Genomic DNA, 16,144 nt, shown 5'->3' on the forward strand with positions numbered 1-16,144 from the left:
GGGTCCCGGTGCCCGTTCCCGGGGGTCCCTGCTCCAGGGCACACATCGCCCATCCCGGGGATCCCGGTGCCCATTCCCAGTAATTCCGGTGATTCCAGTAATCCCGTTGCCCGTTCCCGGTGATCTGGTGCCTGTTCCCGAGGGTCCTGTTGCCTGTTCCTGGTGTTCCTGATGCTCGTTCCCAGTGATCCCGGTGCCCATTCCCGGTGATCCCGGTGCCCGTTCCCAATGTTCCCGGTGATCCCGGGGGGTCCCAGTGCCAGTTCCCAGTGATCCCGGTGATCCCCGTGTTCCCGCTCCGAATGATCCCGGTGTCCGTTCCCGGTGATCCCATTCCCCTTCCCGGTGTTCCCGGTGCTCGATCCTGGTGCCCGCTCCCGTTGATCCCGATGTTCCCGGGTTTCCCGGCCCAAGCCGTGCCCCGATCCCGCCTGCAGCGCTCCGCTCCCGCCGCCAGGGGCCGCTCCCTCCCCGCCCCGCCCCGGCAGCGCCGTTCCCGCTGTGGCCGCCAGGGGGCGCCGCGCGGAGCCGCCTCACGGAGCCGCCTCACGGCCCGGGCCCCGCCCCGCCGCAGGTGACACCCCCACACCCCGGCCGGGCAGCGGCGGGAGCGATCCCAGCCCGGTCCCGGCCCCGTCCCGCTCCCAGCTCGGCCCCCGTCCCGCTCCCGGCCGTCCCAGTGGCCGCCATGGCAGAGCAGGAGAGTTTGGAGTTCGGCAAAGCCGACTTCGTGCTGATGGACGCCGTCACCATGCCCGAGTTCATGGCGAACCTCCGGCTGCGGTGAGTGAGGGGCGGGCGGCGCGGCCCCTCCGCCCCGGGGCTCGGCGGGGCTCCCCTCACACACGGCCCGCTTGGGATGGAGTGTGAGGGGGGGGAAAAGGAACTGAAACCCTCCCTGAGCCTCCTCCGCCTGATGCCCTCCCTGACGGAGCAAAAGTGTGGATTTTGTTATGGAATTAAAGAGCCGGGTAAAGGTGAGGGTGCTCAGTGTGCTCCAAGCCCTAGGGGCTGCGGGGGCTCTCAGTCCCCCCTCCGGAAATTCTCCCTCGGAGTCACCTGCCTCAGTGCCCACCTCCCTCAAGGGACCACGGAATGGTTTAGGAGCGAAGGGAACTTAAGGACTTTAAACAGTCCCCTTTTAAACAGTTTGTTGTTGATCTTCTCCTATATCACAGAAACACAGGGTGGGTTGAGAAGGGGCCTTAAAGCCCATCCAGTGCCACCCCTGCCATGGCAGGGACACCTCCACTGTCCCAGCCCTGTCCAGCCTGGCCTTGGGCACTGCCAGGGATCCAGGGGCAGCCACAGCTCCTGTGGCACCCTGTCCCACTCCCCCTTTGCTGAGCTTCTCACCTATGCTCCAAAGTTGCTTTGCAGAGAAAGAAAAAGAGCAATAAAAGTCACCAAGTCCAAGGTTGCTCCATCATCCCATGGGGGCATTGCAGCCGCTCGCTGGTGCAGATTCGCTGTGCTGACACTTTGTGATCTTTATGGTTTTATTTCCCTTGTAAAAGGCAAAGATCCACGTTTCCCTGCCTGTTCCCTCTCAAGCACAACTCAATCCTGGGCAGCACTGATAGAGGACAGCCAGGGGACCCTAAGTCTGCTTTTCACTTTCCGTTATAAAACATTCATGGGAGCTCCTCCTGATAAACCCTTACGCCCCTGCTTGTGCAAGGATTTGATAATTGCCAAAGAGAAGCCTTTGGGATAAAGATGTGACTTTGCTGGCTTGTGTCCCTGCCCTGTTCTGCTCAGGTTTTCCTGGTGGGTATTGGAGTCAGTCACTTGGTGTTGTTGGATGCACCTGAGAGTGGCTCTGGCAGTAGATGGGAGGTGGGCTAAGCTCCCTCAGCAGGCTCCAAACTATTGTGGAAGGAGAATATTAAACTTTTCCACACAATTGTTTTGCCTCCTCTGGATGAAATGTGGAGATTTTGAGATCTGGCTGCTTTAGACACAGAATGTTTGGGAATTTCTGTGCTTTGAGATGCTGCAGGGTGAGGGCTCACATCCTGTGGGGTGTAACAACAGCCTTTTGCTTTTTTCCTTTTATATTTTGGGTTTCTGTTTGGGCAGAGAGGGCATTTGTGTTTGAATATAACAAAATCATAATGAGCATGGTTGAGCTTTGAACGTGATTTCAGATTAAAATTAATTTTGCAGTGTGTCCAAAAGTTTAAATTTGTTTCTCATTTGTACACTCCATGACATTGTAATGGCATTAGAAATGGGTTTGCATGCAATATCTTTGTAATTAGCAGGAAACCTCTGTGTCATGGTTTGTTCTTGGGGTTTTACTCTTTGGTTAATGTGTACTAGAAATGTTAATGAAGTATTGGAAATGGATTTATTCTTAGGTTTTTGTTCTTAGGGTTTTACTTTTTGGTTAATGTGTACTAGAAACCTAAACGAAGTATTGGAAATGGATTTATAACTTAAAAACCAACGTGGCATGCTGGTTGCCTTTAGGAATCCATTGAGAGGTGCCTTGCAGGGACAGACTTTGCTAATTCTGTATGAAGGGATGAGAAGAACAAGCCAGCAGTCCTGGATCCTTACAATACATGTGCAACTTTGTTTATTTTTTATTCTGTGCTGTTGCTGATGGTGCCTGAGGGTGTTTCCAGGACATCCCTCTGTGTGTGACACACCCTGGAGGCCTCGTTTAACTGCAGTGCTTGGTCAAACCTGCCCAAACCCAGGCTCATCCTCTGACACTGTTTAACCTTGAGTCTTTCTCACCTGGCTGTGAGCTCTGCCTGAGCTTCAAGGTAATCTGGTGTCTGTGCTGTGGGCAGAACAAACTTTTGTCAGAAGCTGATTGATTCTGTTCATTTTTCTAGCTTTGGTGCTGCCATCCCCTGCCTCCAGGGCTGTCTGCACGGGGACATTTGGGGAAGCTGATGTGAGTTTCCCAGCAGTGTGGCCTTGCAGTGTGGGGCTTTGGGCACTGTTTGGTGGCCCTGGGCTGCCACCCCAGCCCTGCTGCTGGCTAAGACAAAATTAAACAAAATGACAGCACTCAGGCAACACTGCTGCTGACATTTTCCTGCTCTGGAGAGGGGGAAGGAGGGTCGGGATGGACGGAGATGAGAGATCTCTGCAGCCAGGTTTGGAATTTGGGGTTTATTGCAAAGGGCCTGGGTGCAGGGCCCTGCTGGGAGCTGCCAAACACAGCTCAGAGCAGGCTGAGAGAAGAGAGGGGGAGAGAGCAAAGGGGTGAGAGAGTAAAAGGGTAAGAGAGGGAGGTTCCCATTCCAATACAATAAATCTCCTTCTGTGCTGAATATTCTGATTCTCACTAACCAATCTAGTACAAGATACAAATCCTACAGCATTTCCATACAGCCTATAAGAATCATTACATTACCACACTGTGTTACATTTTAAACCCTAAAAACTCCTCTTTGGGCCCCCTCTGCCAAGCTGTAGAGTCTGCTCTGAGCCTTGGGCCTGTCTGCAAGCAGAGGGTGTTGTTCCATTAAAAGGGGATCACCTTCAGCTGCCCACACCATTGTTTTCCAGTTGTTCAGTAACTGAGGGATCTCAAAGCTTGCTTTCATTTCAATCTCACTTATACTTTCCATATTCTCAAAATCTATTGCCAGGCAATCATATTGATAAGGCTTTCCTGTTTCATCTTCCCCAACAAGAGGGTGGTTGATTCTTGCTGCTGCCACCTGTGTGAGACCCAGCTCAGGACCTGCTCAAGGCTTGGTTGTGTCACTGTGGTGGTGGCAGAGTCCCCTTTGTGCTGAGCACAGGGAAGGAGCTGCTGCTCCTCTGTCACTGCACTTTCCACCCTATTCCATAAATCCAGCTTTCCTTGTGCCAGAGCTATTTCTGTTCAGGGTCACTGGCTGACCCCAGACGGGCTGTGCTGGATTTAGTTCCCAAGTGAGCCCAGATGTGGGTGGAATTGAAATCATCCCAGTTTCAGTGCATGCAAGGATATCTCCCCAAGGATGTCTCTAGTGGGAAAAAGAGGAATGGTGAAGCTGCACTTTTCATTTGTGTAGTATTTGAATTCAGAGGTGCTGACATGGGCTGGATCAGCGTGCCTGGGTGGGTGTGTGGATGCAGTGTGAATTTACCACCTCATTTCCCAGCCCCAGTACTCAAGCCCAGTGATTTGTAGGTTTGAGTGGTGATTCAGCAGGGATATCCCTGTGTCAGTACCTTTTTGTGGCTGTGTCTTACAGCTTCTTAATGAATGTTTCTTGGGACACCCAGCAGCCACTGCTTGTTATGCTTTATTGTAAATAAAAGTCATCCTGTCCTTGAATTCCTTAGCCCTGACTGTGCTGCATCCCAGTGTCTGGTTGTGATTCTTAGTCATCAGAATAATTTTTTAAAAAGAACAGCAGGACTATGGGAATGGTCTGTGTGAATTCAGTAGCTTTGTTTCTTTATAATGATGTCCAAAATTATAACAGACAATTGTTTCTGGATCACTCATAAATCAGAATTAATAAAACAGTATTTGAGTGGTTGGTGTGTCAGCAATTGCCCATCATCCCTTCAATGAGTGCCTGCTCATCTCTGCACTGCTGCAGGATCCCAGGACATCAGATTAATTAAAGCACTCATTAAATAGGAAATCTTTTTGTGTCTAGCAACTCTCAGGTATTTATCTGTAGTCAAATGTTACCTGTAATTGGTGGGAGGATGCTCTGGAGTTGGTAAAACTCTCTATTTCACTGCTTTTTAATTAACACAACCATGGCTATTCCATGGCAGGAGGGCTGGGGTGGTGCTTGTGGAAAGGGAGTGTTGGTGTGGCCAGAGCTGCTCAGCTTTTGCAGAAATTGTGGTGTAGATGAAATTATTGAGTAAGAGAAGCAGGAAACTGCACCACCTCATTGTCTTCATGCCATAGTGAAAGTTACCATTTTTCATTTGCTTCCTTGTAAGGAAGAGAAGTATGAAATATTCTGGTTTAGCAGATGATTTCTTGTGATTTTCTTCCACTGCAAAGACCTCAGAGCATTAAAAATGGGATCTGTGGAATGCCAACAGGGAGTTGTTGAATTATCTGTTGTGCAGCCTTGGTGGTTCCTTTGGTTGTCACTGCAGAGCAGCTCCTCCTGCCAGGTCTCAGGTGTGTGCCAGGACACTCAGGTGTGACCCATCCCCTCTGTGCCAGGCACTGGGACCCTGTGGGTGCCCTGCTGGGGCAAACCCAGCACCCCTGAACCACTGGGAGTGGGAAACCACCTGGGAATGCAGGGAAAAGCATCAGGGCTGAGTTTGGGGTGGTGTGATGTGAGCTGTGTGCTCGTGGTGTTTGTGTTCCCACATCTGCTCCCTGACTATCCTGCACTGATTTCTAGTGTGAGTTGCTCATTTTTCATAAGCATTGTGCAAATCCCCCCTGGAACACAATAGATCTGTGTCACTGCTATTAAAAAATTCAAGGATGTGTGAAAGGAAGGCAGTGAGAGCACCTGGTGATGTGTAATGATTGTAAAATTAATTTGGGGTTGTTTTCCTCTTCTTTTAAGTATTTCCAGCATCAAACCAGCTGTGGAAGGCTGAAATTGTTACTCAGTTCCTGGTCATCCCAGCCCATCTGAGCCTGGAGTGCTACAAAGATCTGTGGGTTAATAATCCTTGCAGTTATCTCCCTGTGTACTGGTGACTTCTGGCCTCTTAAAGCAGCATTTCACAAAAACACAGCTCTGTGCTCACTTAAAAACACACCAAACTGTGTGTGAGAAACATTTTGTAATGTTTCTCAACTATCTCACAACCGCAGCATTTTCAGATTAAGGCAACAGATCTAGATCTGTATTTATTGCAGGGCCATTTGAAACATAGATAATATTTGCTGTGGTTATTAATAGTTTTGGCATCATGAATCAATACTGAAAATCTGCTTCTCCTGAGAATGTGCTGAAAGTGTTTGGTGCTGAGGGAATTGTTTGATGTGGGCTGGAGTCCTGGAAAAAGGTTGGAGCAAACTGAGTGGGGAATTGGGCTTTAAGTGCTCAAAGGGGTTTTCTTGAGGTGGTTGTGTGGGGGTTTTACCTTTTGGGCCTCTGTCAGAAAATCCCTGTTGTTTTTCTGGATGTGGTGACTTGAGGCCATTCTTTAGGATCCTAAAATCACAGAATATTTGGGGTTGGAAGGAACCCTAATATTAATTTGGTTCCACCTCATGTCCCTTCCACTGGAGCAGGTTCTTCAAGTCCCTGACCTAGGAAACTTCCAGGGGAATTCTTTAAATTCTGAAAGGCCAAACTCCTGCTCTGCCATTCAGTGTCCCCCACTTCTGCACACTGGCTTGTTTTCCTTTCCTTTTTCAGGTGTGGAAAAGCAAACACAAGTTCTGGGGTGACCAAATGCTTTAATTTGTCCCCATCTTCAGGAAATGAGTGTCCCTATGATCCATCAGGAACAATTCTTAGCCCAGCTGTGGGTCTTGCTCAGTACCACACAATTTCTGTTCTTCCCTTGATGGACCTCAGGGTGCTGTCTGTATTACACTGATATTTTTACACTGACCTCCTTATCTTTTGAGATATCCTCATCTTAAACATTCATATTTGGGGTGAGAGTTTGTGGTGAGAGAGGTTTGGTTTCCCATGAGGTAATAAACTGTATTTAATCCCAGCAGAGGAAATATGATGTGAATGCTTGGTTTCATTTGTGTTTTTGCTTAATGAAATATTCATGCTTCATAAACAAGCTTTTCGTGCCTTTAAGCCATTTGAATTTCCTCGTTCTAAATAGTTATGAATATTTGAATTTGGATTAAAGAGCTGCTGGGAAGAGGCTGCTTTCTGCCTGGAGAGGGGCACCTGCCTCTGGGTGCTGCAGGACACTCCTTCCTCTGCTCAGGCAGCAGCAGTTGAGTCTCATCAGCCCTTCTTGGCTTCCTCAGGGTTGCTCAACCTGCAGATCTCGTGTCACAGTTTGGAATGAATGGAATGAAAATTCCCCTTAGTCCATCAAAATGTGACTTATGAGCTTGGCCTGGGGCCAGGCTGATCCTCAGAGATGGGAGAGGCCATGGATCTCAATCCCAACCAGAGGAGCAGCAAAGGGAGAATCCAGGCAGCTTCTGGCTCCACAGGGGGAAGTGATCCCACTCTTCAGTGTGGGGGGATACAGTGTGAAGGTGGTACAGAATGTAATCCTATCCCCCAAAGGGTTGCAGCTGGACCAATTACTAAAAATTAGGAGCAGGCCTGATGTTAACAGGCCACACCTGTAGCCAGTAAGAACAGTGATATAAAAGAGTGGATTGGTGGGCTCAGGAGTCTGATGGCAACTGCAAGGATGGAGAAGAGTCAGTGCTTGGAGGAGCTGCTTACAGGAAACTTCAAGGAGGCACAAAGCTCTGGCAGTATGGAATCCTTGCACTGTAATGATAATAGAATGTTTGATATCTCAGATAACAAATGGTGACCCTGATGTGATTTGGGAGTAAAAGGATTAAAATACTAAACTACATTGCCCAGGGGATTTGGGATGATCCATGGATTTGGGACTAAACTATTTTGCCCCATGGAATCAGGACTAAACCATATAACCCCATGGATCTGAATACTAAACTATTGGCAAAATATATCAATTACAGCTATTAGTGTTTGTTAAACATAACTGTAAAAGACTTTGAAGATAAGTACTTTTTAAAGTAAGAAAAGCCATAAAACTGAACTAACATTTAGAAATATATATATATATATATATATATATATATATATATGCACTATAATATGCTGTTTGAGCGTTTGTATAACTCTTAGTTTTAAGTGAAATGTACAAATATGTCATAATGTTAATTTATTTGAATATGTTCTTCTGGTAATGCTGCAACTCTTTGATTAAAAGAAAAAGGGGGAATTGTAGGGGGATACAGTATGAAGGTGGTATAGAATGTAATCTTATCCCCCAATGAGTTGCAGCTGAACCAATTGCTAAAAACTTGGAGCAGGCCTGATGTTGACAGGCCACACCTGCAGCCAAAAAGAACAGTGATATAAAAGAGTGGATTGGTGGGCTCAGGAAGAGTCAGTGCTTGGAGGAGCTGCTTACAGGAAACTTCAAGGAGGCACAAAACTCTGGCAGTATGGAATCCTTGCACTGTAATGATAAGAGAATGTTTGATAGCTAAGAGAACACTTCGGTCCATGGACAGCTGGAGCTGCTGCAGGTGAGCTCTGGGATTCCTGGCTGCAGTTCCCATGAATTCCCAGGCTCTGCATGAGGTGCTGTCCAGCCTGGGGTTTGTTTTCCCTCCATGTATGCTGAGTTTATCTGGTTTCACTGGGCACACCTGCCCTCCCTGCCTGCTGAAAGCCTCCTCACAGGGAAGTTTTACAGGAGTCTCTTTGTAGCAACTGGGTGGGGGAGTGTTTAATAAATACAAGGTCAGATTTATGAATGAGATCAGTCTTTCAGGGTGCCTTGTACTTCTAAACTCTGAGGCTGCTGATGCTGGTCTGTGGGATCTCAGCACCTCAGGACTGATGTGCAGAGTGACCGAGATCACCCTTGGGGGGCTCGGGAGTCCTGGGATGTTGCCAGAAGTGTCTGGTGGCTGGACTTTGATCCTACATGGGAGACGACACCTGTGTGAGGATGGGAGGATTTCACTGGGGTAAATGGTGAAGGGATAAGTTAATTAGAGTGTGAAACACAGGGTTTAGGATTTCTGTACAGGGGGGTTTAGAGAAGTGAGATGGAGGAATTGGGGCGTGTCCTGTCCTTCTTCTTCTTGGCCTCCATCTTCTGTGGTGATGTTGGCACTTTGGGATTGGTTATTACTAAAAGTGCACTGGTTAATAAGGGTGAAAGGTATTGGGGAAAAATGATAAATATTGTATATGTAATTTTGAGTATAAAGATAGGTGACCGCCCCGGGGGCTCTCAGTGTGCTCATGGCTGGCTGCTGTGCAGACTCTGTCGGGCCAAGGGAAAATCTTTTAGATAAACAATTAATAAACACCGAGACCGAGAAAAGATCTGAAGCCTCTTCTCGTCCTTTGAAGCGCGGGCTGTCCAAGGCCACCCCGGGCCTTTCCAGGCCATAAAACAGCCGAGAAACCGACACTGGTCCTGCCTCCAGCTGCCTCTGGTCCTCGCCAGAGCACAGGTAACAACATTTAGCTGTGGGTAGGAAGCAGCAGCCTGGGGAGGGACATCCCTGGCACGTGGCATCAGGTGTGAAACAAACACCTGACACAATCAGTGAAGTCACCAGAACTATGAGGGATTAGCTCAATAGAAAATGCTCTTTCTTGCATTTTTTAAAGTCTTTTTTCCTGCCGTTTACACAAAGTATATCTACAAAAGTCAGCTGGTAATTTAGGAATTCCTCAGCAGCCTTTTCTGCAATGCTTTTCTAGATTCTGATGAAGTGGATCCTGGACCTCCTCAGAGTTGCAGTGCATCTGTTTGGGATGCTGTCAAGTGAAATCCTGTTCTGGTTTTTGGCCACCCCATGTTTGAGGTGGCTTGTGTAACTTCCATCATCCTAACTGAAGTGATTTGTCATTGCCTGCTGAGTTTCAGGTTGATTCCAAACTCCCTCAGTAAATATTTGCTAATCCTTCCAACGAGTCTCATGGCCTTCTTTAGTCAAGAGCCCTTTGCATTGACTTCTGTTCAAAAATCTGCCTCTCCAGGTGCTTCACTGATCTAACACTCACCAAACCCCTGCATTTCTTCTGGCTGAGCAGGCTTTGACAGTGCTTGAACTCAGTGATATTTACTTGAATTCCTTTAAAGATGCTGATCTCACAGGTATTTGGAGTTACATCATCTCTGGGTCGTGATTGCATCTTTTTATGGAATGAAGGAATTCTTGGAGGGGGAGAAGGAGACAGATGTCTGCACATTGTTTTGTGTGAAATAAGGGAGCTGTGGATCCCCTGGTGGCAAATGCTCATTTCCAGTTCTTTGAAACAAAATTACAATTTGTAAAGATTTGTTTCTTTAAGGGCTTTTTTGGTGAGATGTGATGAGATTTCAGCTCCCAGTGCTGCTGTCACAGGCTGATGTTCCTGTGTTAGAGCAGGTGTAAAAGTGTTCAGTTGTGTTTTCAAGTCCTGAAAGAACAGCCTGGCTCTGAGGCTGTTCTGTCTTTGGCAGTGAAAAGGGGGCATTTGATAGACTTAACTTTTTTGAAAACACCTCCTTTTTCTTCAAATCTTAAACTGTTCCTGATATAACTTCTGTCTTTGGCTAGGAATGAGGTTTTTCTGCTCTCTGAGTTGCTGTGTGTGGCAGCAACACCCAGAGCAGTTCCTTTGGCTGGTGATTTAATGGACAGCAGATTCTCTCCTGTCAGGGCCCAGCTGAGCTAGGAGCAGGGGGATATCTTGGAAAGACATTTTAAATAAAATAATTGTTACTGATAAGCCAGAGGACCCAACCTTATCATCCCAGAGGGTCTTGCAGAACTGACTGGGGCATAATGAACCTGCTCTTCTTTAATTCTTGGTGGTGCTGGCATTTTCCATTCTGCCCCCAACAGTTCCTGAGCATTTTTCTGTGCACACTTCAAAATTTCTCCTGTGTTCAACAGCTCTGTCCTGTTCTGCTGGAGCATTTTGCAGCCCATGTTTCCTGCTGGGGCTGCTCTGTCCTTCCCTTCTGGGTTTAGAAGTTGGCAGTGACCTGTCCTATGCTGCCACTTGCTCAGTGACACTTCAGAGAAGTTTCTGTGTGACTGCTGGGCTGCTCTGACCCAGAGCTTTATTTCCACTGGGTGAAAATATGGCATTAAACCAGTTCTGTGTCCCTGGGCTGTCACCTGCCACAGTGTCATTTCTCAGTTTTGGATGGTTTTTTGCTCTGCATTGACTCCCACTGTCCCTCCAAGAAGTGTTGTCCCACCTGACCTTCCTTTCTCCTGCTGACTTCCCGTGGTTCTGTACCTGCAGAAACCTCCTGGCCATCATGGGTGTCTCCTCTCTCCCCTTTCAGCACCTTCTGTGTGCAGCTGAGCACTTCTGCTGCCTTTCCCCCTTGCTGTTGATGTCCTCTCTGATCCTGGGCTGATCTTCCCAGCCTTGTCAGCTGCAATTCCCTGGGGCTGGGGTGAGGGAGCTCCCCTGGACAGCAATTCCCTTGTTCCAAAGGGCTTGGTCCTTTCTAGACCTTTCCATCCCAGTTCAGGTGTTGCTATATCCCTGAGCCATGCACAGAGCCCAGTCTTGCACAGTCACCTCACACTGATTTCTGTGCTCATTCCTTCTCCTGTGCCTTGACAAGCCCCCTTTCCCACAGAGCTTGTTCAGAGTTATCTCCAAAGATTGTTTTTGCTCTCAGTTCTGTCTCCTTCACCACCTCAGATCACAGCTTATCTCCTCCCTGTGTTATCAGTTTCTCCAGCAGCACTGATCTGTGCCATGTCTGTCTGAGAACTCCCTGACCACCATTCCTGTGCTTTTCCTGCAGTTGCTCCTTTTGGCATGCAAGAAACACCAAATAACTTCCAGCAAAGACCCGACACTGCCTCCTCCTTCCTTCCATGTGGAATTCATGGAGCCCACCCAAAGTGTGCCATGGCAGGAGCCTGGGGTGCTGCACTCACTGATTATTGTGTTCCAGTCATTCCTGGCTCCATGCTGCATCCCAGCCTGTTGGAAATCTTTTTGTCTTGGGTCTGCACAGAGCCTGCCCTGATGTTATCCTGTTATGGTGAGGTTGTTCAGGAAGAAAATGATCAGATCAGAGTTATCTTGGTGTGTTCCTGTTTAAGGTTGATGTAACTTGGGAATCCTGAAGGCTCATCAGATCTTCCTGGGAAATGGAATCTGGAGATTTGTGGCAGATTTGTCTCAAAACTGGAGATTGCAAAACTGCAATATGTGGGGTGTGATGTGCTGTCTGGGGTGTTGGGCTTGAATCCATCTCCAGACACAAAGGATTTCTGCTCCTGCCTCTGCATCTTTATTCACATCAAGCCAACTCCAACCATGTTTCTCTGGAAGTTCTGACAGCCTTGGAATAAATCCCTTTATTCTGGAGCCCTTAACAAGAAGGTTTTCTGTCCCATTCTGATGGAGAGCAGTTGTGCATAACTACTCCCTCCTTAAATGAGTTCTGCTTTGAGGCACCAGCTGAAGCTTTCAGAAAAGGTTCTCTTTCAGTCTCTGCCTCCCATTACAACATCAGAGCCTTCATCATTGTCCTGGGGTCATTTATGGTGCCCAGGACAAACTCCCAGCACTTTCCTGCCCAGGGCAGGAATGAGAACCCATCTGTGAACAGTTACAGGATGGCAGCAAAGGCTCTCTCACCATAAATAGCAAAGAAAAACAAACTTGAAACAAAAAATCCCCTTTCCCACTGCAGGAACTGAGCACAGCTTTCTTTGGGGAGAGCTCCTCCATGGTTTGGAGGGGTAAAAACCATGGTGGCTGTGAGAGCTTTCCCACCATGGCCATTGGGGGCACAATGAAGCTTTCATTCTCCACAGCACATCCCTGAGATGTTTACACTAAAACTTTTGCTGTTATTCACATTGCTACACTGGGCTGTAGATTATTGCTAACTAGATTATTTTACAAGAATCAATGATAAAGTAAATTTCACCTTCAAAAGAAAACTCCAGCTCTGGTTCCTTGAAGGCTCTGCTGCCCTGCAGTGTTTATAAAGGAACTGGAGATGGAGTTCATAAACTTCCACTGCTCCTCAATAGCAGCTTCTTTGTGTGTTGTTGCTTCTTGATCCCAGGTGTAAAAGCCAGGGGAAATTTTAATTTAATTTTAAAACAGGCTCAAAGAGCTGTAAATACATTTTAGGCCCCAGAAGAATCCCAAAATACCAGAGCTGGAGCACTGGAGTCTTCAAGTGAACTTGCTTAGAAAAATTGTTGTCCCTGCACCCTGCAGGGAATGTCCTCCCTTGTTTGCCTCTCAGACTTTGCTGCTTTTCCTTGTGCTTCCAGAAGAACCCCCAGATTCTTTTAAAGCTGGATGTAAACACCTCCTTGGAACAGTAGCTGTTAAACTCTGTTGAAAAGTGCTTAGCAATGACAAAAAAATGTTATTTCCGAAAGGATCTCTGCAGCACTGAAGGTTTTTTTTTGCAAATGAAAGTCCAAATTTACCACAAAAATGTCCCTGTAACCTCTTCTAATTCAAAACATATTCCTTGCTTTTCAAAAGCACAGGCAAATTACCAGGGAGCCTTTCTAAAATAAGCCTGAGGTTGGATGTTTGACTTTGTGGACAGTGCTGCTTGATAATCAGCATTTCCTTTTTGGAGTTTGTGTTGCAGTCAGAAAGGAGCTTTGCTTTGTGTGGTTTGTGACCTGTTCCAGGTGAGGAGAACACCAACAACACCTAAACAGGAGCATCCCTTCCCCTTCTGTTCCTGAGAAATGGAGAATTTGTGTCTCCAGCAAAACAAACAATGGAAATCTTCTCTTTGTTCTTGGTTTTTGGGCCATCCTGGCTCTCAGAGATGCAGACATTCCTGAGCTAGACCTCTCCAGTGTCTGGCAGCTGGTGCTCTGACTCTGTGCTGGTTACAGAGCTCAAACCCCTCTGAGGAAAGCAAATCCCTGTGAAGTGTGAAGCTTCTAAACCTGCTGTGATGACGATTTCTCGGCTGTTTTAATGACCTGGAAAGGCCCAGGGTGGCCTTGGGCAGCCCGCGCTCCAAAGGACGAGAAGAGGCTTCAGGTTTTTTCTCGGTCTCGGTGTTTATTAATTGTTTATCTAAAAGATTTTCCCTTGGCCCGACAGAGTCTGCACAGCAGCCAGCCATGAGCACACTGAGAGCCCCCGGGGCGGTCACCTATCTTTATACTCAAAATTACATATACAATATTTATCATTTTTCCCCAATACCTTTTACCCTTATTAACCAGTGCACTTTTAGCAATAACCAATCCCAAAGTGCCAACATCACCACAGAAGATGGAGGCCAAGAAGAAGAAGGACAGGACACGCCCCAATTCCTCCATCTCACTTCTCTAGACCCCCCTGTACAGAAATCCCAAACCCTGTGTTTCACTCTCTAATTAACTTATCCCTTCACCATTCACCCAGTGAAATCCTCCCATCCTCATACAGGTGTTGTCTCCCGTGTAGGATCAAAGTCCAGCCACCAGACACTTCTGGCAACATTCCAGGACTCCCGAGCCCCCCAAGGGTGATCTCGGTCACTCTGCACATCAGTCCTGAGGTGCTGAGATCCCACACTGTGAAACCCTGAGAGCTGGGCTTGGTAAAAACAGAAGGAAACCTAAACAATTTTGAAATGATTGGGAATATTTGGCTTCATTTCCCCAATCAGTCAATAGAAAACATGTTTTCTATTAAGAACTTACATTTTTGTAGACTTAAAGGGGGGCTGCTTATTGTCATAACAAGTCTTGTTTTCATCTTGGCTTCTTGCTTTGATTTTTGGTGCTGTCTCTGCAGGCAGTGTGGGGAGCTGGTGGCTGTCACCTGGAACTCTGGAACCATGGCTGCTGTGGGATTTGGATCTGAGTTCTTGTGTCCTGAGGAGCAGGAGTGGGAAAACCAGGAAAGAGTAATGGGGGACACCCATCTCCTTAAAGATGCCATGCAGGAAACCTCAAATCCCAAATCTTTCATAAACCTAAAGGATGCCTGATTGTTTCTGTCCTGCTTTTCTTTTGGGTTTCTGGCTCTTGGATGCTCCCATGGAGGAGCCAAGGTGGCACCTGCTGCTCTCTGGAGCAGGAAAATATTCAGTGTTCCCAGAGCTTCTCTGAGGGGATGATGTGGGTTTGGGGCTGGGATTGGCTTCAGGGCCAGCTCAGATGTGTTGCTACTGAATTTAGGGAGAAAATTTGTGTCAATCTTGGTCTTCTCCCAGCAATTCTCTCCATAACTGATTGGTGTTTTGCTGCTCAGCTGCTTTCTGAGAGGCTGTTTAATCAAAGTTAGTGAGCACATCCAGAGCAGGTGGATAAATCACTTCTTCTAGTGGACAAACAAAAATTGTGTTGCGTTGTAAATGTTGTAGCTGAATCATGGAAACCGTAAAATTGAGACCTAATATTTCAAAATTTTCAACTCCATCTGATACATTTGAACCTTCTGCCTTCCCCATATTACCCTTATACCTAGGAGAGAATAACAAAAGTTAAATTCAGTAAATTTGATGGATTTTGAAGACATTCTGTGGCACCTTGACCAAATGAGAGGAATCATTTGCTAGGGTTACATTTATCAATGCACAATAAATCACAGGAGGGATAAGTGAAAGAAAGACTGGCTTGGTCAGTGTCAGGTTTATGTTGTGCAAGGGATGAGGAAAGCTCAAATATTTAAGCATAGTCAGAAATTTCTTGGTGGTTTTTTGGATTTTTTTAGTTTTTTTTTTATTTTTTTATCAAGACACCTTTGCTGCCTTGTTTGAAGGCTCCTCTTTACCTGTCCCTGGTTATGTGACAGAAATCTTGTGCTGGCAGTAATTCTCACAGCACCTTCCCATTATTTACGCCATGACAAAGGATATTTCACCCCCAGTGCCACATTTTTTTTTGTGTCTTGATGAGCAGGGGAAGCCCCAGAACCAATCTGGGAAAGCTTTCAGGGGAAAATATCCCCCCCTCCTACTTTTTATAAATAGATACAAAATCCTCTTTTGGCTGAAGCTCAAAATCATGTAGGTATTTCTAAAATTGTAGCAAATCACTAAGACTCATTCCCTCTAGCTGTTTTTTTAATTCATTCTTCTCTTAATGATTTTGATTTTAGGATTGCCTACCAATTTTAGGATTGCCTACCAAAATTTCATATTTATCTGAGCAAGCCTGGCTTACTTAGTGGCACAGTTATGATAGTCTAAGAGTTCCTTTCTCCTAGGTTTTTCCAGGAAACAGTTCCCTTTAAAACATGTATTCATCTTTATTTTGTGCAATGTTTTCACAGAGGATAGAAGAGAAGTGCACTAGAGAAATATCTCTAAAAAGGCATTTTGAAGAAAGTTTTCCTTCACATTTACATGTGACCAAAGTCCTTGGACACTGAAGAACAACTGAATAGAAGTAATTTCCTTTGCTATAAACATTCCTGTAGAAATGGACTACAAAACCACAGCTTGTTTAAGACAAAGAGCAGCCTCTGTTTATCCTAATGAGGTGTTCGATGTGCAAACTGATAGCACTGATGGCCACATCCCAAATAATTTGGTGTGT

The 16,144-nt window shown here is 46.6% G+C and overlaps 1 protein-coding gene across 1 annotated transcript in view; it reads left to right on the top strand.

Moving 5' to 3' along the window:
• Positions 1-688: 688 nt before the first annotated feature.
• Positions 689-16,144, top strand: part of MYO1D (myosin ID) — a 176,078-nt gene continuing 160,622 nt past the window's right edge. Inside the window, exon 1 of the mRNA XM_058041642.1 lies at positions 689-783. Within this exon, the coding sequence (XP_057897625.1) occupies positions 689-783 (95 nt within the window). The remainder of the gene's footprint in view (positions 784-16,144) is intronic.

This window comes from Melospiza georgiana, chromosome 28, assembly GCF_028018845.1.
Source record: "Melospiza georgiana isolate bMelGeo1 chromosome 28, bMelGeo1.pri, whole genome shotgun sequence".
Lineage (NCBI taxonomy): Eukaryota > Metazoa > Chordata > Aves > Passeriformes > Passerellidae > Melospiza > Melospiza georgiana.